This window comes from Phaethon aethereus (assembly GCF_964289735.1).
Source record: "Phaethon aethereus genome assembly, chromosome: 13".
Classification (NCBI taxonomy): Eukaryota; Metazoa; Chordata; class Aves; order Phaethontiformes; family Phaethontidae; genus Phaethon; species Phaethon aethereus.
Genome location: NC_138589.1, coordinates 2,873,863 through 2,891,235, shown reverse-complemented (window position 1 = coordinate 2,891,235; position 17,373 = coordinate 2,873,863). Strand labels below are relative to the sequence as shown.

Sequence of the window (17,373 nt, the reverse complement as noted above, 5' to 3'; positions counted from 1 at the left end):
CACATAGCAGCTATACTATCTTATCTACCATCGTATCAGTGACAACCCCCTTTCCACCCGCCGCTGAGCTAGAATGGGCAAGCGATACAGTCCTGCTTCCTTCCTGGGAACCCACTGTCTTTTTTCGTTTTCTCTGACAATCACCTTGACAGCTCGAACCCTGCTCTTCTACTTTTACCTGCTTTTAATACCATTTCTAATACACGTTTGCCAAAAATGTTAAACTGCTCTTTGCCCTACATGACATCATACACAATCAGTTCCTTTCATTTTCATTATGACATTTTGCTTTAAAGCCCGAGCCCTTGGAGCCATGTGAAAAGAACCTTGAATCTTTTCAAAAGTAAGAGTGCATTTCTAGCCACGGTGATTGCTTGGAAAAGCTTAAAAATACAGCCTGAGAGCAGGAAGGCAAAATTATCAGTGTTACTTTAAGTAACTGCATGGCTTTGACTCAGAGAGGAGAATGGTTCACCGTCTGTGAACGCTGCGGGTTGGCTTGGGTGCCGGCCCCGGCGAGGACAGCCGCGTTCAGACCGGATCTCGTGAGCCATCAAGGATCTCCGTGCTTTATTAACCACATGATGGAGGAGCGCTGCTGGTTGCTGCACCAAGCTTCGTCAGCACAGCAGGCCCCTAGGAAGTCAGGCAGACGCTGGCTGGGAGCGAGCGGCCGGCAGCCCAAACAGGAACAGGCGGTGCTGCACCCGGGTGAGACGCCCAATGCGCCCGGGCCTGGCCGCCTCTCTCCCTGCCAGCTGAGCGGCACGGGGAAGCCCCCCACCACGGCAACCCCTCCAGCCCCACACAGGCCCCACCAGGCAGTCCGGGAAGGGGCACAGCGTACCTCTCGCAGCAGAGCCCGTCTTCCTCTGCGCTCCCCGCCTGCGGCTCCCAGCACCGGCTGTGCCCCAGAGGGAGGAGCGGAGGAGGAGATGCCGAAAATAACAGCTGAGAGAGAGGCACCTTCCCTGCCCACAGGGTGGGAGCCGGGATGCTGCACCATCCTTTAGGGGAAGGCACAGATTAATAGCCTTGTCTTCCTCCTCCTTCAGCACCCGTCCCCCCCGGGTTACCTAACACCTCGCTTCCCTGCGGGGCCCCAGCACTGACCCTTCCACGCTGCAGCCAGCCAGCAGCGGCCAGGCTCAGGGGAGCCTGTCCTCCCCCCAGCAGACACACCACTGAATCATGACACCCAAATCTTGTGCTGGCTGCACGCCGCTGAGCCGCAGCCTCTCCCCTTCACTGGCATCTTTACTCCTCCTAAGCGGGAAACAACAGGGTGAAACTCCAAGTGCTTATCGAGCGCTTTGATTTCACCACATGGGACGCCTGCTGAAAGCACACGCTCAGCAAGGGTTAGCGGAAGAGAAACTGGGGTCCCAGCTACACTTCCCTTTTTTATCCCCTCAATATACAGTGAACAGATCAGCTCCAAGGAGAAACGTTTATGGGACATGGGTGGGTGACAGTCCCCACAGCAACTCGCCCTGCAGCTCCTGCCCGGCTCTGGAAGCTGGCACTGCATCAGGCTTGGGTTTTGTAGGGGAAAGCTGGGACGTCTGGGTTAAACCCCGTTAACCGTTAAACGCACGAGCTCATGAGTTGCTTCTTAAACTGCCAACAAGTCAATGCCTGGTTTCCAGAACCACTGGCACCACCAGGCCTGCTGACCCTGAAGGGGACTGTGGGTGCTGCCTGCCCCCCAGGGCCTGACCCTGTGAACCAGAGCACCCAGGAGAGCCAGCCAGGATTAACTCCTTCAGGAACTGATTTCAATTATGTTTTTCCTTTGGCAAACAGATTAATTTATATTGTTAAAATACTGTTGTTGTAAAACAGCATTAAATAGATAGGTATTTCTAATATATATATTTTCCTAAAATATATGGAGAAAATATTTTATCATGCTTTCCACTTTTGTTTGAAGTTCAGTTCCCCAGGGAGTTTGCGCAAAACGACTGCCAAGCCACAGCGACGGCAGCTAGCACCTGGGCACAAAATCTGGCCCCAAGCCCACGCCGGCTTCTCGCCAGCTGGGCATAAAACAAGGGAGCTGCTGCTATCCCTCTGCTCGTGGGAGGACGTCTATGCAAGACAAACGCAGCCTGAGCAGGAGGTTGCTGCCTGAGGTTGAGCGATGGAGACCCAAATCTTGCTTTGCTTGCCACAGAACCTCTCATGGACTTTGGGAAAAGCTGCTTTACTCTCTCCACCTGTCTGTTCAGCTTGGCAGAGGAGCACAGCGGAGTTCAGCCTCACCGGGCTCAAAATGAGGTGGGAGATTGTTCAGGAAGGACTAAACCAGAACACCCAGCAGAATTCAGCAGTTACACTGACACCCTCATCGTACCCCTCCTGTGGGAGACGCGAGGACCAGCCCAGGTGTCCCTACCTGCTTGCAGAGGTCGGTTTCATGCTGCTCTGCGTTCAATAGGCAGAGCCCCCGGGGTCCCTTCCATCAGTGCTGCTCTCGCAAGCGGTGCCGGACTCCCCGCTCGTTTCTTCTGGGAGCTGTCCTCCTTTGCCCACTGCCCTCCTGAACAGCAGCGTCCCGCCAAGCCTGGTGGATTTGCCTGGAGAAGGAAATTCCACATCATTAATCCCTCTCCCCTCCTGAGCACAGGGACGGCCCTGGATGCTGCTGCAGGTGCTGCTGGGTTACGGTGTTCCTCAGATTATCCTGGGACACCTTTTCAAAACGAGCCCCAGGGAAAGGAGGGTGCAAGAGCTGAACTTCCCCCGCTGCTCAGCAATTACTAACCCAACCGATTGTTGTTTTCACCGTTCGCTCTCGTTAGCGGCGTCCCGGGGGCAAGCTGGAGCGCCGGCCGGGCCCCGCGCTGTGCGGTGCCACAGGCGGCGCAGGGGTTGCAGCAGCCCGGCTCTGCTGCGCCCCTAACGGGCCGGGGCACCCAGCGGCCGCAGCACGCGGCCTCGGCTCTGCGGGCAGAGTCGCCTCTGAGCATCCTACACAGCCCCACCGCCACGAGCGGCCGCGCGGGCGAAGCTGGGTGGGCCGCAGCCCCCAGCCGCCTTGCGGCGTAGAGGCCTGGAGGCGGCCCGGCCCGGCCCGGCCGGCACAGCCCCTCGGCGGGCGGCAGCCTTCGCGGCGGGCTGGGCTCGCCGCCGGCTCCGGGCGGGCGCGGCGCGGGCTGCAGGCCGGCCCTCGGGCTGAACTCGGGGCAGTGCCAGGAAAACGGAAGATACTGACGGACAGCGGGTCACCCCTCGCGTCTCGGCGGGTTTCTGTTGGTGGCTTCCCCCGCTCCGCCTGCCCGCCTGCAGCCCGGCTCCCGAGCGGGGCCGCCCGCCGGGCCCGGCCCGGCCCGTCTCGGCGGAGCCGCGGGCGGTGCCGCGCAGAGGCGGAAGCGGCGGCGCCGAGGCCAGGCGGCGGCGGTGGCAGAAGGTAAAGCCGCCCGGAGCCGCCGGAGGGGCCCGGGGCTGCCGCGGCCGGGGAGGGGGCCGGGGCGCGGGGCCGGGCGTCGGGGGACCGGGCAGGGCAGGGCCGGGCTCCGGGGCGCTCCTCGGCGCCCCCCTGCTCCACGGCAGGCCCCGGCCTTTGGACCTGGCAAGGGACGCCCAGGCCGCCGGGGGAAACGTGGTGTCACCTGCCCGGGGCTGGTGGCCGCCCGGCACTCGCTCTTTTTCCTTAAAATAGAGACAGCCCCCGCGCAGTTAGTCTTTTACAGGAATTCAGCAGCAGCCTGAGGCATGGGGGAAAGAAAAAAAAAAAGGGGGGCAATAACCATGATGTCATATATAACTCACTGCCCGGGGTTGGCTTTTTCTAAAGCACCCCACAACGGTTTGACCGCTGCTGCTGCAAGCAGCAGTGAGTGGTCCCCACTGCTGAGCAGGGACCGGGATGGGGCTGTGCTCGTTGGGCAGGAAAACTCGCCCACTGGGATAACGCTACAGAAACACAACTGCAAAGGGCTCCTTACCCGAGTTTTTGCAAGCCTGGTGTACTTTCCCAGCTCCCCTGTGTTGCCAAGTCGAACCAGGCGGTTGCCGAGGAGTGAGAGCCTGGTCTGTGTGGGGAAGGGGTGCAGGGTCCGTGGGGTCCATGCTGCAGCGATGGGAGCAGGATGAAACAGGGCCCTTGTACTTTGTGTGCGTCTGAGCTGGTAGGGAGCTCTCAGGCAAAAGATAAATTGCTCCGTGGGTGAAATTTTTTAAATATTCCACATCTGTAGTCTTCCGAGATGTTACTCAGATTTCTGTTACCCTGTGATCGGTGCCCAGATCCCAAACTTCCCGGTGTTTGGAGGCTTAGACCAGACCTGGACTGCAGCAGCAGTGCACCCTCCTCTTTCTTCTTTACGAGATGCTTTTCTGAAAGGCCTGTGTGATGTGGGAACTCATGGCCTGCACACTCCCTGCATCCCACAGGCACTCCTTGAACTCCAAGTTCAGTGTGAATTTTATGATTCACTGGTTATTTCCTGTGTTTTCTGAACAAGTAGAAGGCTCCCGTGCTGGGCACAGTTCAAGGTTCTAGTAAGGAAACAGGGTGGGTCATATGTTCCAGTGCCCCGTTGTACATGCTGCAAGGGATAGAAATGGTTCCCAGCCCCAGCTACCACCTGGAAGACAGCCTGTCCATGGCAAAACACCTCTGCCTGCCGTAGGGCTTCAGTCCAGGTGAACGTGCCAGAAGCAGGACTGCTCGGTGCTCCCTGAAGCAGCCCAGCTATGCATCTTTGGACTTTGCCAGCGTGGCTGGGCGGTCAGGGGCATGAGAACAGAAACTCTTTGCTTCAGAGTCTCTTTGGACTGGGAAACGAATGGACTCCAGTGGAAAATGAAAGCAGAGCTGTGCGAGCTGCTGAGTCTTTGGGACACCATGGCCCACTGTGCTGTGCTTTACAGAATAACAGTAAACTCCTCAAAGGTTACACTTGCTTTAACAACATCACCACCTCTTCTAGGAAATAAGGGTAAATCCCCATAATCCTGTCATGCTTGTGCTTAGTATTTGCTGTAAGCCCTCACCCAGCATCAGGCCATTTTCCCTATGGTCTCTCAGCTCAACTGTGTGATTTTGCAGGGTGCTGAAGATGGCAGGCAGCTCCGCTCCTTGGATCGGCAGCGCTTATCTGTTCCTCCAGTCAACGTGCAAGACCATCGTTTTGCCATCTCTCTACGAAAGCTCTCAGAAGAAACCTAGTGTGTTCAAGGCGCTGAAGCTGGCATTAGCAGGTACCCATCCGCTCCGGTATCTTGGCACGCTGTCTCATCACTTCACGCAATGCCATGCCTTTCTCTAATCTCACACTCATGGGTAAGGAAAGCTGGTGCTCGCTGTATTTAGGAAAGACAATAAAGTGGAGCAAGTTCAGCAGTCGTCCACCAAGACGGTTGGAGCACTTGTCCTGCGAGGAGAGGCTGAGGGAGTTGGAGTTCTTCAGCCTGGGGAAGAGAAGGCTTTGGGGGACCTACCAACAGCCTGCCAGTACTTATGGGGAGGGGGGATGGAGCCACACTCTTCACAGTGGTGCCTGGGGAATGAGAGGCAACAGGCACAAATTGGAGAGGTAGACACCAGATGTAAGACAACCATTTTCCTCATGAGGACAGTCAAGCAGTTGCCCAGTGTGACTGTGTATTCTCCATCTGTGGGGGGTTTCAAAGCGGGACTAGATAAAGCCCTGAGCAACTTGGTCTGACCTCAGAGCTGACCCTGCTTTGCATGGGAGGTTGGGCTAGAGACTTCCTGGGCTTCCTTCCAACCTGAACTATCCTATGAGTTATCCTACTTTATGAATGTTTGTTTAAATCCATTTATGTAAGAGGGGAAAAGATTGCAATTGCTATGAAAGAAGATTTAACTTCTGTCTTTATATCACCACAGAAACATGATTTCTGCTTTGAGAAGCAGGTTTTTAAAATTAGTGATAGCCAGTATAAGTTCTTTTCTGATATAAACAGGCACAATTACATGAGTTTCAACTGTATGTAACCCTATGTACATCAAAAAAGGACTTGAGATGCAAATGGCCATAAAACCGTTTCTCTATCCACCCTTGCACCAGGCTGACTACAGAATAATAGTAATTTGAAGAATTTATCATATTTACCCAGAAGGACTCCCACGGTGTTCTTTACCTGTCATACAACTGAGCCTATATTGACTAATTGGGCTTGTGTAACTGTCTGTAATGTCTTCTGGCAATCATGAGTCTAGCCAAGTCAGCTACTTTATCCAGTACAGGCCTGCTCATCTTGCAGCTCGATCCAAGGACATGAAGCGGCAGGAATCCCGACACAGTTGTCCACTTAGGCTCGATTTATGGCTGCTTTGTGTCACTAGAATGTGAATCTGCTCACACACTTAAAGGAAAGCCCACAAAAAACGCTAAATCCTACCATGCTTGTTCAGACCTAAAAAGGACATGAAATCTGAATCTGTCTGAAGTTTCATGAAGAAACGCGTGCAAAGTCCTCTCTTTTGAGGTAGCTTTACAGCTGTCTTGTACACCATTCATAAAGGTTTCCACATCTGTGCAGCTTCCCCCACCCCCAGCCCTCTTACCCTCTTACGGAAGCTTTTGTTTAACTAGTACTCATGAAAAACAAAGCATGAAGAAAGCAATAAAAAGACATTTCTGGTCAGCCACAGTGAATTAAAATGCCTCTCCTAGGTACCTAGCCCCATGTCCCAGTTACACATCTGGTCCAAACTAGACTTTCTGATGCAACCAGGACTCAGTAAACCCTGTAAAGCCACTGTTAGATCACACACTTTTAAATGCCAGCTCACTTGTCCTGCTTAATGTAGAGCACACAAGTCTGCTTTGCCTTGGGATTGTCTTCCAAGCATGTCTAAAAAAATGCCACAATGCGTAGTTTAGAAATACCTGATGTAGTGCCAGTCTGAGCTGGTACCTCCATACGGCCCTGTGCAGCGACAGGCCAAGGGGGTAATTTGGCTCTGGAAGCAGTATACAGCCAGCCTCCCCCAGGCCTCTGCTGGAAAAAAAAAAGAAAAACACATACTCTGTTATCATCAGCATTTAAAATCCCCGTGGAGACAAGGTCAATGCGCACAGCTAATCAAAATTAAATTTTGCTGGGAGAAGGAAGAACAAAGGCCTGCAGTTTCGGTTGTCCATATCGCTCGTGCTCCCCCCACATGAACGTTAGAGGGTACATCGCTGGCTTCTCCTTGCTTAGCTTTTACCTTGAATTAATTCTCTGTGCAAAAGAGCTTAACACATCAAGGCCCGATCTCAAGCCACCTAATTCCTGTAGCTGGACCTATCATTCGCCATTTGAGAGACGTGATGAAGGCTCAGAGCCAGCCAAAAGTTACCTCTAGGCACAGGGTGGAGAGGAAATGCTGGGTCCCTTTCCCAGACCTTCATCACTGCATAAAACTCCAGTCACAAGGACTGAAGACTGACTGAGTGCTGAGCTGAACTCTGTGCTTTCATCTATAAAACTTCCCTGGGCTACCATTTTAGCATAACCATTTCTGTCCTGGAAATGGAAGCTCAAAATTAGAACCTCCCCTAATAAATAGTGTTGAGATAACTACCTGGGGTGTAGTACCATGTGGCTTCAGCTGGACACCATACTTCATGGGGATTGATGGTGGCAGGGCAGCAAAAACTTACTCCTTTCCTCTTGGTTTTACATACAGGGTTTTCATCCCAGAGGACTTTTTCACAGAGAGAAGAGAATTGAAAAGCCAGTTCAGGCTTGGTGGTGGATGGGAGTTGGTCTGGGTTGTCTGTCTCATGCCTGGATAGTGACTCTGCTCACTTCTCCCTGCCAGACTCCACCGGCAGTGTGAATGGTGTGGACATGCTCAAAGTGCACTGCAGCCACCCGCACCTGATAGTCCAGCTCAAGTTCTGCAAGCAGGAGAACTGCCGCCGGTTCCTGCAGAGTTACCGGGAAGGAGTGCTCCAGCAGTCCCTCCAGAATCACCTCCAGCTCTCCTTGGCCATGACCACAGTGCCTCTTGAAATGGAGCTGAAGGCTGGCAATGAGCACCTTGACAACATGCTGAAGGACGAGGATCGCTGCCTGGAGTGCATCTACAGAGAAAAGGTGAATGGGAGAGGGAGGGAGGCCAAGCAGCAATGAGGAGTGGTAGCACAGGACTCGGGAAGGTGGGTGCAAATCTTGCTCTGCTGCAGCATGCTGGGTTGTTGACTTCTTCATCCTTCAGTTCTCAGCTGTAACATGGAGAAACAGCTCCACCCTTCCCCAGAGAAGAGCTGTGCACTTTTCTGGAAGGGCAATAGAGTTACCTAAAACAGCCTACAGAGATTCTGCTGAATCACTGTGGTTTCTGCATATATATTACACCAACAACTTGTGACAGAGCAGGGACACACAGCATCTGCTACCAGCAGGAGTAGGCTGCCCACCTGAAGGCAAAGTCTCTCTATCAGGGGCGATATCTCATGTCTAGCTCATCGCACACTTTGGCACTGGCACTGTAATCCTGCTAGTAGGAACAGTGAGATCTTGTCATCTCACCACAAAACCAAGGCACTTGATATGATTAAACTCATTGCCTTTCTCCTCTCCTCTTTTTTTCCACCTGGAACTAGCAATAACTTATAGCTCTGGTTCTTTCCAGGTAGTCTTGAGAAACAGGTAGTCACCACCTACTCAGGAAGACTAGGCACAAGAGCGTGTTTTGCCACATTGCTTTTCTGCAAGCACAAAGAATGAAATGCAAACCTTTCAGCCCTGGACCAAACAACATGTGATATCCCATATCCTGTCAACTTCTGCTTGCTGCTCCCTCCCTCTGCTGAACTAGCTGACAGGACAAAAGAGAACTCTCAGTTCCCCAAAACTGACTCAGTCTGACCTTTGCCTAACAGCGCAACAGTCAGAAAGATGACACTACAGCCCAGACATTGCTGAGGGCAGTGCTGTGTACCTGCTGTACGCGTTAATGCTAGACTGAGTCAGAGCACTTGCCAAGTTTGACTCTTCCCATGTGCTTTGCCGCCTTTTCTCTTCTCATTACCTGCTTTTTGGAGGTCAGACTAGTTTTCCTGTGTTTAGTGAGAAAAACTGGCTTGGAAAGGATCAAGGAACAACAAAACTTAGGTAATGGAGGGACAGAGGGGAGAGAGGAGGTGGGTTGCAGGAGCTGCCTGCTTTGGTGTCCATGAGCTGTTGGATCAGGTCACCCTATTCTGTGGGTCTGACCCTCCTGTGGAGTAAGTCAGAGAAGCCACGCTGCCGGTGGTGCACGCTAGTTCTTGCAGAGGGCTGCTGAACATAAACATGTACTAGTAGCAGTTTTGTGCAACTTGTAAGCACTCACTGCTGCATGTGAGAAACCCAGGAGGGGGAGATTGCCTATTTCATATCACATTACAGATTCAAATTCACACATCTACAGCCAGAACTCCATTGGGCTATCTCATTTGGTCAGTTTACAACTCACACTATAGCAGCCTCATTGCTGCTCTCTTAACACTATCATCTTAAGCTGCACCTTCCAGCTAAGCATCTACAGCTTTGCAAGATGGTGAGCCTGGCCTGAATCACTGATGCTCTTTGCATTACAGCCTGACCGCCTGCGGGATGAGGAAATTACAGAGCTGGAGGAATGCTTCAAGAGCCTGATTGTTCACCAGAGCATCAACAACAATATGGCTGTAAAAGACTGGGCGTCTCAGAACACACCATCTTTACCTTATCCTTCTCAAGGCAGCTCCCTTTCCCCACAAGTCGCCTTCATCTTTCAGGGACAAGAGTTTGGTGAGTAGCTAGAACTGACCAAGACAGCCCTTGATCTTCCTCTCCTCAAAGCCCAAGAGGGAGGATTAATGTGACTGCGTGCTGGGGTCTACCTCAGATAAATCAAGGATTTCCCAGCATCTCATAAGGAAGGAATTACAGTAGTCCTAAGATACTGCCATACTGCTTCAGATCAGGCCTCAACATGTGGGATGGCACAAAACCAGATGCTTCAGAGTCTGTGTCCCTTCCAGGTTCCTCACATTTCAAAACTCCTTAATACCGAAATGAAGAATACAGAGTAGTTTTCTCTTCCTCCATGTCATGTGGTTGAGGTAAGTTAATAGCATAGGTTGGATCAGACTGGGAAGGTTACTAGGTACACCATCAGCCCTGCTTTCAGCCAGGACTGATTTGTCCAGGCTCCCTGAGTACACTAGCTGTCTTTGGGGTCTGTCCTACAGAGAGCTTTCAGACAGTCTCACATAGTAATTTTGCCTGAGGTCAGCTAGATCATTTCTGAGCGTGTTTAAGCTGTGTATACAGTCTCCAGTGCTAAACAGCCAAGGAGAGAGCTCCTGTCTATGTTTCAGTATTTTGAGGATGCTTAGGTAGGGAACAAGGGACTTGGTCAGAAAAGCCAAAACAAATAAAGACGACATCTGTCAGGAAAAAAAAAAGAGCTCTGGCAAACCACAAGACAGTTCCATCCTGGGAGAGAAAAATAAGATGGAAAATAGGCATTGCCAAGCTTGCAGGGTGGGGGCAAGCCAGATACTTTGATGTTGTGGGAGGATTTCAGTAAGGGAATGGCTGGAGCAAGGCAGGAAGCTCAGATGCGCCAGGGCAGATGGCTGTGAGCAGGTAAGTGTGTCACCACATGCTGTCCGAGGCACCAGCACTGCCCTGGGGGATGGCAGACTACGTGGAAAGCAGACATGTCCAGCTCATACACAGAGAGCAGGGAGACACTAAGTGGTGAGGTTTACTCCAGCTGATTTTCCCTTTCCAGTGGCAGAGGAATGCTGTTGCAGCGCACAGATCCGTGTGTGTGACCCCCTGCCCGGGCAGTCCCTTTAGCTTCACTGCTCTTGCACTTCTGCTCCAAACTCACAGTGCTGCCCTGGTGTTAAAACACCGGAGGACAAGCAGAGCAGCTCCGCAGCAGTTTAATAATGTGCTGTGGATACTGAACAGACTCCCTGCTCCACAGAATATCGAGCAAACCTTGGACTGATCCAAGCTGCATCACATCGGCCACGAAGCCTCTGTTTTACCTGCCCTCTGTCCCTTTCAGCCAACAGAATGCTCACACCAGATGACCACCAGAAATTTGCCAAGCTCGTGTCCAAGAAATGGAAGCAAGTGGGTCGCTCTTTGCAGAAGAACTGCCGGGCCCTCCGTGATCCTGTCATTGATAACCTGGCCCTCGAATACGACCGAGAGGGACTATATGAACAAGCCTATCAGCTGCTTCTCAGATTTATTCAGTCGGAGGGGAAGAAGGCCACAATAGCACGTCTGATTGCAGCCCTGGAAGAAAATGGTCTCATCAGCTTGGCTGAGGAGCTCTTGGGCCTCCATTCCAACGAGGACTGCTCCTAGAACCCGAAGGGTAGCGGCATTGCTAAGGGCTTTCTTGCTTTAGCTAGTGTACAAGACTGCTGCCAGTATCTGGGAATGTAAAGCCCCGAAAATCACTGCAGGTTTCCATGTAGGTGGGAATGCCAGGGGGAGAGGTTCTGTGCTCGCAGAAGCCAGCACAGACCTCTGATGTTCCTTATTTCATTCTGTTTCCAGAAGTCAAGGTTACCTTCCCATGAACTGGTGAGAGAGGCTTTCAGCCTGACTTCCTTCAGGACTGAAATGTCACAGGGAAGCTGCCAGACAGTTAGAGAGCCCTAGGGGAGGGTGGGGGAGAGGAGAAAAGCAAGGAAGGCATCTCAGAGAATTTCTCTGGGAATCAGACAGCACCACTGTTTCTCAGGCTGGAGAGCTGCAATATATTTTTTATATTGAAGACATTTATGCCCTCAGGCATAACATCAAGCAAAGAAAGTGAGGAAATTAAGGAAAAGTCAATTTTATGTTATAAGGAGGAACATCTGTGGCAAGTGCATCTGTCCTGCCCTACCCTAGTATAGCTCCTTCCCAACCTCTCACCACCTGAAGGTTTCCCTTTTGCCTGGGACAATCATAATCTTCCACAGGGCAGAAGATTGCTGCTGTAGACAAATTTCAGGCACCAAACAAGCAATATGGACAAACACAAATTCAGAGAATGATTCCCAACTTTTTCTGGACCGTGGTGGAAAATAATATATTAACTACATCGTGCTTAGCTCTTTCCCACCAACCTGAGGAAGCCTGCATCTGTGAAAAGCAAAACACAGCACTGGAAGGAAAAGTGTCTGCTAGACAGCCAGTTACCTGTGGAGTGCAGATTGGAACTGCTGCTCTAAGGTGTGTCGCAGCATCAACTACCTTCCCGACCCCAGCCCACAGAGCTGAGCCATCACTTCTGACCAGCTGACCGCTAGTGCCTTCGCTCTCCTCTTACCCGCCTGCCCTCGGCCTGCCGAGCTCTCCGGAGAGGATAGCTCACACCATCGTGTCTCACAGGAGTCGGGGTTTGCACAGAGCCTTTCCCTGGCGGTGTTGTCACTGTGTGACAATTGGGCATCAGCTCCTGTGCCTGGATTTACCTGTCCGGATTTTGAGGGCTAATGGACTCCATGACTGTGCGCTTCCCAAAATGAAGCGATTATCTCTCTGACAGTTTGGCTTTTGGGACCAGCACAGCGATGCTGATCTTAGTTTAGGCCTCTGTGGAACCATACCTCAAAGCATTTAGCTTTCCTGCCAGATCCCAACTGGGGAACTCCATTTGGCAACAACCCACCTGGCAAATGGTATTTAAAAAAAAACCCGCAAAAAAACCAGAACATCAGAAACTTGAAAATTACTTTAACAGCAACAGGGTTTGCTCTTGATTTTGCAAAAATGATTTTTTAGAAAACAAGGTAATATGCATAGCGTGCTCTCTCATTTGTAATAAATATTTCTGAGCTCTCAGACTAGCTATTCCTGTGCACAGCCTTCATATACAGTTATAAGGCAGCCACCGAGTAGTGAGACCTGCTAGCTTTTATAGCATCTGTTAATGCCCAAAATGAGAAAGCCTTATTATTCAGCATCTACTTCAAGTCCAAAAAACTTCTTTGCTGCTATTACTGTATTCCAGAGGACTAAGCTTTTTTTCTTAATGCAAATCGTGTGCATTTTATTTCTCTGCCAGCAATTGGCATATGTGTTTCCTCTTACTCACAGATTCCCTCTCAAAAGTGCCATTAAGTGCTGGAGCTCCTGGCAACCTTTCTGGAATATCATCATCTTTAACAGCATTTGCAGGTGCCTTCATTGCAGACACTTAAAGGAAAAGGGTTTTCCAGTGATATTCCATGGTGGAATTGTCTTAAGCACATGGCATGGTTTGGGACCATAGGAGTGGCTGTTTCATACCTTCTTTTCCTTGATCGGTCATCATCATCATCAGATGCAATGAAAAATCAATTCTGGTCTCAAGCAGACTCCTTCCTGCTAAGAAAGTAGGGTTTTTTTAGTATTATCTGGCAAAACCAGAGACAATTTTCACAGAAGCCTTAGAATGAAATAGATCAATTGGATTGTGAGTACATGGTGTCCTTTGTCATTGCTTTGGCATTTGGCTGGGGCTTGACTCTGAATTTACTTCTGTTTTACCCAGAAGATTTTCCAGCAGTTTTACACCAGCGTGCAAAGACAATGCAACTCACATCACGCAGGGAAGGAAGAAGCACTCACAAAGGAAAAATACATTAGCAGAAATTTGTTGAAGAAATTAGAGGCGTATCTTTACCTCGGATAGTAAGGCAATGAGCAGAACTGAAGAAAGAGGTAGATGTTGGGGATGCTTGCTGATGCACTGGGAACTCAGTGCTATATGCTAGAGCAAGGGCTGTAATAAGCACCCCTGGTGACTGCCTGGCTGTCATGCTGTTGGAAGAGAAGCGCATTCGTGCTTTCTTCCTTGCCTGCACAAAGTTAGTTGCACACACACTGCACCTACTTAGATGCCAGACATGCAAGCGACACTCCCTTACTACAATTTATACTGATTAGCTAATGTCTAGCGTGTGAGATACGCCATGGGCAGTGCTGCTGCTGGTGAATTTGGCCTTATCCCATAACAGCTCTTCTCTATGTATTGAGAGATATCTGGGGGGAAAAAAATAAATAAATTTGGGATGGAGGAGGGTGTTCCGAATGAAACATGCCGTGAACCAGCACACGATAATAAAAGCAAATAAAGATGCTAATCAATTGCATATTAAAAAAAATAAATAGACACAGTATAAAACAAACAGCAGAAACAGGCCAAAGTGTGCTTACAGGAAAGGATCCAAGAGGGCTTTTTTGTGGTACAGATTGTTTTTGTAGTTTTAGCAATGTTTCAGATTTGAAGGAGGCTCCTTTCAGTCTGCCAGAAAGAATAAAAGATCCATCCAAAGGAGAATTTGAATGATTTGTCTTGGCATAGCTGAGCTACACTGTTCAAATGGATAATAACAAAGAGGAGAGTGAAAGTTAAAACACCCAGATACGCTTTGACATGAGGCATCTGATAGAAGTAAACCTGAGAGTATACCCTGATATAAAATTGTCACCAAGGAAAATATCAAACTGTCCTGGAGGGCAGAGTCAGTGAAAAGGCTGACATTAACCCTCTTGTTAAAAATACACCATAGGTTAATTCATCTGCTGAAGATGACCATGCACCATTACAGCAGATGGGGAAGGTGCTCTCTTCTGGCAGCTTCAGTTCTCACAGGCCACAACTGCTTACAGTAGACCAGTTTGTCAGGTTAAAACAGCACTTGACTCAAAAATAAGGAAAGGGTTCAGCGTTATTGATCGGAAACACTTAAAAATCATGAGCTGGACCTTAAAGAAATCATTAACATTTTCTTCCAGATTTTCATAGCAAGTCAAATTAAAAACAAATGTCAACAGCTCGCAGCAACGCTTTCCAAGTTTCCATTTGCAGCTTCAGCCCTACCATTGAAAAGATGGATATCTGGGTTATTTTTAATGCAAAATGGGGCAGTAATGTCACAGCACTGCAGGTCACAGAGCTTTATGAAAAAAACTAGAGCCTCCAAGTAAAACAGTTTGCTGGAGTTTCATAGCTGGGAAGTCTCGGAACTGTATCCATTTCAAAATTTGGGGGAAGCTGAGGCAGAAAACAGAATATACTTTGCACCAATGTCAAGATACGGAAAACAAAAGGCCAAAAAAGTGTTAGAGGTGAGGGAAGCTACTTGTGCAGAGAAGGCATAGGTGCTTGGTGCGGATGCTGCTCTAGACAAAGGTCTTTTCCCAGTGTGAGGAAATTGTCAGGGGTTTCCTTACCTGTTAATTTTGCCATTCATTTCAAAATCCTGTTCATCATTGTGAAGCTGTCCTGCTGCCTGGGTCACCGTGTTGCCTCTCCTCTGCGGTTTCGAAAGGTACCTTAGAGCCACCTCTGAGTCACACCCCAGGAGCTGCCCACAGATTCTGAAACCAAAAGTGAGCATGTACAGCAATGGGGAGCCTCAAATTCACTTAAATAACTGAAAATTTTGGTATAGCCATGAACCTCTGGTATTTTACACCTTAAACTGAGGAGACAGAGTGGGAGTCGAGAGGGTTTCTTCAGCCTGACACCCATACCGGAGAGCGTGCATGAAATGGGTGAGAGATGCTGCTTTGCACTGGACAGGGGTCTGGCCATTTGTCTTTTGTGCAGAGGTGGGCTCAAATGGTGAGGCAATTTAAGGCCTAGAGTCAAAAATTATGTTAGTTTTTCCTCTCCGGATTGAATTTTAAAGCCACTGAAGGGATTTGGCCATACATCTCTAGCTGAAATCTGTAGATGTGTGGTTAAGTCCCTTAGTCATCAGTGGAAAAATCCCTTGCTGACCTGCTAATTCCAAATTCCCATGATGTTCAGCATCAGATCTGGATCAGCCATCTACAGCTGTGGAGTGCAATGCCATGTATACTCAGGTCTAGGAGATTCAGCCTCCAAGGAATTGTCTTTTATAGAAAAAAGCACTTTGGTCTATTTTTTTTTCTCCATTCTTTTTTATAAATAAATGTATACTTTAGATGAAAAGTGCCTCAGAGACTTTCATTAAACACTTAATGCAGTAGTAGGAAAGGGGTTCACTGAAGTTCTGTCACCAGCTCTCAGAGGAGCATCCAGCCAAAGCGTCTGGACGCACAACAGGGTCCTGCCCAACACCTGGAAGTTGAAACCAAGCTAAGCCACCACATTTGTTCAGTTTCCAGTTACTGCTTTGAGGAGCCTTTTTTAGCAAACGTGGTCAGAAGGGGAGGGGGTCTGTCCCAAACCTGGCACCTGGCAAAGCTTCCTGTGTTTCTTTCAGTGCCATTATATACCTGGGACTCCGCCGAGGCCACAGCATCGCTGTAATCCCCGAGTGCCTCGCTATTAGTCAGCTTTCTCACAAGGCTGCCTGCCCTAGGTGGGGAGCCAAGGCGCGTAGGCATGGCATCTTCTCCAGCAGCTTTCCACAGGAAGCCACTGGCTGACCTGACTGCTGAACCCGGGGAAATTCCTTTTGCCATGAACTCGAGCAGAGCAGCGTTTCACCCTGGATCACTTAAATCTCAGACAGTACTTTAAAATCACAAGATCAACCCGTCTTTATTTACCACAAAGCTGTATTCCCAACCGCATGGCTTGATGCCTGCAGGAATACAGTGATGGGGAGCAGAGCTCTGCCCTATGGCAGGTGGAAGGACGTTGGGCACACGGCACACTTAAAACCGTGTTCTAACACACCAACAGGGTTGACCTACTGATGTGGGTCAGCAAGATCACTGACCCCGTCATGTAAGACAGAGCCACATGCTGTGGGACAGACCAAGGGTGCCTTTGCTGGCAGCGAGAAGAATGAATTGGCCACTCATCGGTGCCCAGGGAACAAGGTACAGGTGAGACAACCACCAAGTACAAGCACCCATGGAGAAAACTCCTCCACCTCCCAAGCTCCCCGCGTGACTCTCCAAGCCATGGCAGCCACAAAGGCACCTCACAGCAATGAAAGCCTCTGTTGCTTGCTCCCATGGGGTGAGAGTGACAAAAAGGGTAGTAGGTCCCAAAATGTGGATGGGGGGAACGCGGTGGAAATACCTGCTGTAAGTCCCCAGTGGTTTCAGGGAGTAGTCCCCCTCGTTCCACAGCCAGCCCCTCTGAGCAAAGGTGGGCACACTGGACTGCTGTTCACCTCCGTGACCATCATCTGCCTCTTTACAGAGGAGGGATGAAAAATAGCCTGGGGCTGCTGCTGCAGAGAAGGATAAAGGTACCTTGGGTTGGCACAGGGAAAGCATGAGGCTGAGTTACATTTATGGCCGAGGTTTTTGATCAGCTGCGCTACTGAGTGAGGAACTGCTGCATTTCAGACAGCTGCAGATCACGAGGAAACCGCTTTCCCAACCTGAAGCACCTGAACGCAGGGCCCGAGAGTTGCTCATCACGAACCCGTCCATGTGACAGCTTTTCACAGTGGCATTGCGTTCGCAAGCACACAAAAGCAA

At 50.1% G+C, this 17,373-nt stretch overlaps 1 protein-coding gene across 1 annotated transcript; it reads left to right on the top strand.

The window, feature by feature from the left end:
- Positions 1 to 5,066: 5,066 nt before the first annotated feature.
- Positions 5,067 to 11,328, top strand: TRADD (TNFRSF1A associated via death domain; the record flags this gene model as incomplete). Its single annotated transcript, XM_082005545.1, has 4 exons — positions 5,067 to 5,208; positions 7,787 to 8,064; positions 9,552 to 9,744; positions 11,021 to 11,328. The coding sequence occupies 4 exons, from the start codon at positions 5,067 to 5,069 to the stop codon at positions 11,326 to 11,328; spliced, it is 921 nt and encodes a 306-aa protein (XP_081861671.1).
- Between the last annotated feature and the right edge of the window lie 6,045 nt (positions 11,329 to 17,373).